The sequence below is a fragment of the Rhagoletis pomonella genome, unplaced genomic scaffold (genome assembly GCF_013731165.1).
Source record: "Rhagoletis pomonella isolate Grant_MI unplaced genomic scaffold, Rhpom_1.0 Rhpom_scaffold_08356, whole genome shotgun sequence".
Lineage (NCBI taxonomy): Eukaryota > Metazoa > Arthropoda > Insecta > Diptera > Tephritidae > Rhagoletis > Rhagoletis pomonella.
Genome location: NW_023466884.1, coordinates 1 through 7,112, shown reverse-complemented (window position 1 = coordinate 7,112; position 7,112 = coordinate 1). Strand labels below are relative to the sequence as shown.

Genomic DNA, 7,112 nt, shown 5'->3' with positions numbered 1-7,112 from the left:
GATACGAAAGGCAATCCTGGAGATACTGGACGACTCTTAGCAACCAACTTGCGTATTATTTGGTATTCCCTATCGCATAAAAAATATAATTTGTGTAAGAGGAAAATAGAGTACTTAGCAAAAGTAGATATTTCTCAAATATAATCCTTAAACACTTTTAATTGATTTTTCTCATATTTAAGCTATCGGCTATGCTCGCTTTGTCAACACCAACACACGCTCAGTGGTCCCCAAAGTGGGTGGCCCTACCCAAGCGCTCTACATACTGGCAACCGGCAGTAATACGCGTTTTGAATTTCTCTTCACTGATGTCTCTGGCGATACGGCACGCAGGAATACTCCAATTTTCCAAAGCGTTTTCGAAATATATCAGTATGTACATACATATATACATTCATATGTACTACATATTTAATTCAATTTCAAATGGTAAGCTTTCTTTATTTGGTGCATTTTCGCTTCAGATTATATCAACGCACCTACCTGTACAGAGACCTGAAATTACGTGGCGCCATTGTACTATCGGGACAACTGATAATTATGCCAGACGAATTGGTCTATAATAATGTTAACGGTGTTTGGAATTTGTCTAGCGATCAAGGCAATTTGGGTTCATTTGTGGTGACCAATATACGTTTGGTGTGGTTTGCCGATGCCAATGATACTTTCAATATTAGTTTACCCTATCTACAAATTGCGAACGTAAGTATCCATTAGTATTAATAGGTGCAATCCCGTATTCCTCGGACTCGGACTAGTCAAAAAATAAAAATTCGCTCAGAGCGAAAGAGTAACATTGAAAAGTACGGGATCGCTTTCTAGTAAAAAATGGTAACTGCTGTCAACTTCAACATAACCTCCAAATTTTGGTTGTAAATTTTTGCTTATTTTGAATGTAAACACACTCAGCTCACACATGTAAATAACCAAAAATACTTTCCAATTCATTAGAATCCACTTAAACAAGTAATTAAATACTTTTCAACATGAATTAGCAGAGTGCACTTTTCTTTTGTTTACAATTTGGTTGCCAAACACACTACATCTGATCGTTTGACACATTTACCAGAATTTACCAGCAAAAAATTCGGACTAAAACTGGTAACTTCTGACCTCTCAATAGTCAGAGAACCGAGTACGGGATCGATTTCCAGTAAAATCTGACTGATTCTGACTAGTCCGGACTCGTACGGCATCGCAACTAATATGTATGTACGTAAATATGTATAATAGCAGTACCTTTCTTCTTTCTTTCTTTCTTCGCCTAACGGCTTCTTATGTCAAATGGCTACTGTTGATTGGTTGGGGCAACCAATAAAAAATCGTTAGTATTAAAAAATGGTTAAATAAGCAATTGGGTATTACTATTGAACGTCTCCTGAAGAGAACGTGAGTTGTCCGATCGAAAAGTATTGATTTTCAAGAATTCTATGTATACAATTTCTATGAAAAGTGGATTTTCCATATAAAATGTGTATATGGAAAAGTTTCAGCACTTTGAGCGACCTCTAAAAATTTTTTGATTTCAAAATAAAAAAAAAATCGGTATACTTTTTACGATATAGAACAATCCTAGGGTGTGAGAACATTAAAATTCGGACTTTACACTTTTTGGACCGCCCTAATGTACATATGTATGTCGATGGCCCGCTGTGGTGTAGTGGTAAGCAGTGCGCGCTTCCACTCCGCAACGCCTGGGTTCGAGCCCTGGTCAAAGCAACATCACAAAAAATATAGGAAAAGGTTTTTTCTTAACAGCGGTCGTCCCTCGGCAGGAATGGCAAACCTCCGAGTGTATTTATGCCATGAAAAACAGCTTCTCATAAAAATACAATCGCCGTTCGGAGTCGGCGTAAAACTGTAGGTCCCTCCGCTTTGTGTGACAACATCAAGGCGCACGCCACAAATTGGAGGAGAAGCTCGGCCAAACACTAACATATGTGTAAGCACCAATCTATTATTATTATTATTATTATGTCGTTGGCCCGAACTACTTTATCTCATCTGGTCGTTGGAATTTCTGAGAAATCGCCTATTGACGTTTTGTTTGGCCCACCGCAATTTTTCTTATAACTATTTATTCAAAGTTCTTGGTAGCCTCTCTGATAAGTCGCTGGGTTCGCGTATGTCTCGCGACTATCTATTTCTATATTAAAATTTCGTAAATTCGATAACCGTAAATTCATAACTTTTGTAATAGGGTAGTGAAGTTATAAGTTTTAGATCGATTTTTGATGTGTAAACATCTTAGCTCTCAGTGTGGCAAAAATTTGGGTTAACCCAGCATAAAATGTTTATCTGCTTTATGTGTAACCCATCAGAAAATCTGTAATTATTCTTGTGTGGAAATGAACATCTCTCTAATTCAGGGCTAGCGACGACTAGGTTAGGACCATGTCGGGACTAGTTCGAGATGATTTTTATACGCTTTCGGTACAGTTTCGGGACTAATTCCCAACTATTTGAGGACCATTTTAAGCCTAGATGTGGACCATTTCGAGACTGGTTAAGGACTATTTCGAGACTAGTTCAGGACAATTTTGGGTCTACATAGCTTAGGATTATTTTGTGTCCATTTTGGGGCTAGTTTGGGACCATTTTAGGAGTGATACTGAAGCACTTCGGGATCGGGTTAAGACTTTTTCGAGATTCTTTTGGCACAAGTTCCCGACTTTCTCGACCAAAACCTTAGGCCTGTTTAGGACTATTTCAGGAGCATTTCGGGACTAATTCGGAATAATTTTTAGACCGTTTCAGGACTATTTCGGGTAAGGGATCATGATAAAACCGTTTTAAGACTTGTTCGAAACCCTTTCGGGACCAGTTCACGACTTTTTCAGAACAACTTCAATACTAATTGGTTCCTAATTCTTCATTGAATAGAGAGCAGTAATTCTCGTGTATTCTTCACTATCCCCAACATGTTACATTTTCTAATCCAGCAGATTATTTTAAATTCTCAGTTTATAAGACAATCTGTCACTTTATGAAGTAAAACATTTAGAGTGCAACTTAGAACAGATGGCAAAAGAAGTTGGTTTAGTGACAAACTAGGACAAGACAAAGACTTGCCGTTGTAGTAGTTGTCCAGGCCTATGCAGATCATGTGGCCTAGCTCATTACGGGGCATTCTCTGACAGTTGTTTGCCGGAAATCGCAACGAACACTGAATATGATTGACATTTTGTGTAGTGAGCATGGGCTGTTTGCTAACCCAACCAAGACTAGCGTTGTGCTCTTCACTAGAACCAACCTTAGGATGGTTCAACTCCCTTTAAGGCAACCACAATTTAAGTCAAGTATCTAGGAGTAATTCTGGATTTCAAACTTCCATGGAAGTCACATGTTGAGCATAAGACCTCAAAAGCGTTGTCGCAAAGAAAGTAGTTGGTGACTACATTTCCTCAACGCGATTCGCTTTTTCTTTCTAACTTGTTGCCTGATGACATCATCAAGAGCATCCCTCACATTCTATATATTTCCCTTCCCGATAGATGTTTTTATGTTTTCCAATTTAGCTCCTCACGTTATTCTCCTATTTACATATGTATGCACATACACATGTTTATCTTCTTCTATTTACAGATACGCATTCGTGAGTCGAAGTATGGGCCCGCGCTAGTTATACAAACAGCCGAAACTGGAGGTGGCTATGTGCTCGGCTTTCGCATAGACCCCGTTGAACGGCTGAATGAAATCTACAAGGAACTCATATCACTGCATGCCATTTATTCGGAGAATCCCAACTTTGGCGTGCGTTATGACTCAGCGGAAGCACAAAAACGATTAGCTAGCATGAAAGAGGCCGAAGAATTCAAGCCCGATGAGTTTCTGGAGATCGATGAACGTCAAGAGCGCGAGGTCAACACAAAACTTAATACCTATTTGGCAGAAGGTACTGCAATAACCGGCACTGAGGCACCAACACGGGAACCGGTCTATTGCAAAGAGTTGGGATTCGCAATGGAGCGTATACGTGACGGCTACAAGTTACAGGATTTATGGGATGTATTGCCGCGGGTAGAAGGAGAGTAAGAATACATAAGTAAATGGTTTGAGGATACACGTAGTATTTCTAAAAAAATAAAATATGTACTGAAAGCTTTGAAGCAGCATAACTTTTTTACCATTTTTTGCTCACCCGTATGCAGACGCTTATGCTTTTTCAAGAAGTATTTTGTGGTGAAGGTTTTCGCGCATTCATTACACTTCCACATTTTGGAGCTTTCCGCTGTAGTTTTACCCTGGGGCTCCGCAGTTGCGCCGCCACCAGCAATCGCCGTGGTCACCGCGTCTATGCCGGCCGCGGCTGCCGGGTTTGTATTAATGACTAACAGCACATTTGAATTTAGCGGCGCGCCCTCTACAGCATGCACAAATTCACCGTTACTATTCAAATTCAACAAACTGCCCATTGCATTAGCCGCTACCGATGGCGCGGGTAACAAAGTCAGTGCACCGAACGTAAATCCATTGGACACTTGCGGCGCGACCTGTGGCGAGTTTGCGGTCAATGTTATTTGTTGTTGTGGTTGCAATGACTGCTGTGCGGTTAGTACTGGTGGTTGCGGCAATATTTGCTCGTCGCTAATATCCGTTTTCAATGACGTGGACTGCGGCACATTGAGTGGACCAACTTTGCTGGCAGTTGTCCCAACCTTGGACTCCTTGTGTCGTATGCGATCGCATATGCTTAGTTTGGGACTGTTGCCTGAGTAGGGCAAGCACATTAGGTGTACGACTTTCAAATGCACGCGTAGAGAACCCTTCATTTTGAAGGTCTTCGAACAAAGATGACATTTGAAATCGGGTTCGGTGGAAGTGACGGCATTGGCTGAGTGATCGTTGCTGGTGTGGCTCACGTTCTGATGAACAAGACGAAAGTGCATGTTGCGCAGCTCCTCATCACGAAAGGTAAACTCACAAATATCACACGTGGAGAGGGTGGCCGCCGATCCCTTTTCAGATTTATCATTTGTGCCAACAACCGCTTGCTGACTAAACGCAGTACTGACATTTACATTTTCCACTCTTTGTGGTGCAACTTCGACAACTTGTCGCGATTTTTTAGTTTTCTTTTCCTTATTAGAACGCTTCATTCGTGCAGATGATGAGCTGGTTGCATCTTGCGTTTCTAATTTCATCTCTGACTTCACCGCTGCCTTTTTCGTCATTTCAGTTTCCACTGGTCTTCTGGTATCTGTCGCCGCTGCTGCCGCCTCTGTTGCTGCACTCATCATTACGCTTGTATGGCTAAATAGATGAATGGTCAACTTGTCCAAACCCAAAAAGAGTTCATGGCAAATGGGACAGGCCAGTGGCCCATTGGCCGCTTTAATTAAACTGATACGCAACGCGTCGATATTCGGAAAATTTGTCTGCGCACAAAGTGGACACTTCAATGCGGCCAGTGAACACATTTTCGGAAATTTCAAAAACGAGTAGGATGACCTCACTATTGGGCAAAAAAGAACACAAATTAGACAAGATTCAGTGCGAACTGACAGCTCGAAAGTAGCACACCAAACGTATTGTACGCGTGCCACATACTACTAATTTTTTCCCAAACTTGGTAACTATTTTATAAATTCCAATAAAATCATAAAACTATTTCGTAAATTCTGTAATTACATATTTAACACAAACGACAACGAAAACGACTCGCTCGAGAACACGTCTTTCGTACTCGCACAAGAATTTCTTTTTAAGCTAGCGACCCAACGAAATAGACGCATATTTCAGTTTTCTAAAAATAAATTAAATTTCTGTATTAAAAATGAATGAAAAACAAATTTTTTCTCTCTTTCGGCCTACAAAACGTTCATTTGGCCATTCGCTCGTCCGCCGATCCCACAGCCAGCAGCTGTTGCTGCGGTTGGTTTCGTTGCCGCCGATAGTCCTCATCCAATATTATTTGAACACAGGCACATGTACATACATAGAATGACTGCATTTTCCGAACTACGTACATACATATGTATGTACATTATTCGTTGGTTCCAAATACTAGACGTCTATATTGTTTCAGAAACGATTTTTGTTGTATTCAGTTTTGACCTCATTCTTGGTATTTAGCCATCATTTCTTTTCGCCTAAATTTTGTAAACAATTTACTTAATACTCTTTCGATTGTACGAAAATGCATGTAAAGGGAATTTTCGAAATGTTTTTTTAAAGAGCAATAGCCAATCTGTACTCGGCAGTGCGGTGGCTGAATTTGGTGACTGTGTTATGTTGACGGTGATGTTAGAATATTCTTTATACACAAACTGGCTAATACCCGGCGTGCTTCGCTACGCCTCGTGAGCAATTTTGCATCAACGTTAAGGAGAACCCGTATTGAAACTCAAGTGGGAAAACCTCTTCAGGAGAAGAATGTTGCCTTTATTAGTATCCATAATTCATCCGGCCATTGTTACCCTAAGTTTCGCCACGGATCTTTAATCTTTTAAATACATTTACAAACGTCCTTAAAGATTTTAATAATAAAAGGCTTAAAATACACATACATATGTGTGTATGAATATATTTTATACTTTTTTCATATAAGGAATGTACAGCATAAATTAAATATGTAGTAGTAATGCTTATAAAATAGAGTTATTTGAATTTTAGTTGTTGTACACTTCAGTAAAAACAACGTTTCGCGTTTCATTTCCATTTCCTTGAATAAGAAAAGTTTGATTTTCTGATGAACCGATACGTGAAAGTGCCACATATAAGTTGCGTTCCCCAACTTTTCTGGATTAAAACCTGTAAAACTGTCAAAAGGCAAAAGGCAAAAGAAGCCAGAGAACCGAGTACGGGAATCCTTTCTGGTAAATTCCCGTAAATTCTTGCAACTTCTTGTGAGTTAGGGAACGCAACCATAGTTAGCCATGCGTAAACACTTCGTTACGAAGATCAATGCCGACAACGTTGAATGTTTGCCCTTGGGACTTATTGATGGTAATGGAAAAGCATGTCTCTACTGGAAACTGGGCTCGAATCGTCACATACGATATCGTACTACTCGTCACGTAAAAACACATTTTTCGGATTATGAACGGATGTTACGATTCGAGCCCTGGGCACGTTTAAACGTAAATGGAAAATCCGTTGGGATCATTGGT

At 40.1% G+C, this 7,112-nt stretch overlaps 2 protein-coding genes across 2 annotated transcripts; one reads left to right on the top strand and one right to left on the bottom strand.

Annotated features, from left to right (window-relative positions):
- Nucleotides 1-4,113, top strand: LOC118756013 (Bardet-Biedl syndrome 5 protein homolog; the record flags this gene model as incomplete). Its single annotated transcript, XM_036490805.1, is given in 4 exon segments — nt 1-94; nt 183-372; nt 465-702; nt 3,586-4,113. Coding segments are annotated over 4 exon segments (972 nt in total), but the record flags the coding sequence as incomplete, so codon positions are not given.
- Nucleotides 4,076-5,420, bottom strand: LOC118756015 (zinc finger protein 236-like). Its single transcript, XM_036490806.1, has 2 exons — nt 4,142-5,420; nt 4,076-4,095 (listed from the first exon to the last, which is right to left on the bottom strand). Exons 1-2 carry the CDS (start codon nt 5,418-5,420, stop codon nt 4,076-4,078), a joined length of 1,299 nt encoding a protein of 432 aa, XP_036346699.1.
- Between the last annotated feature and the right edge of the window lie 1,692 nt (nt 5,421-7,112).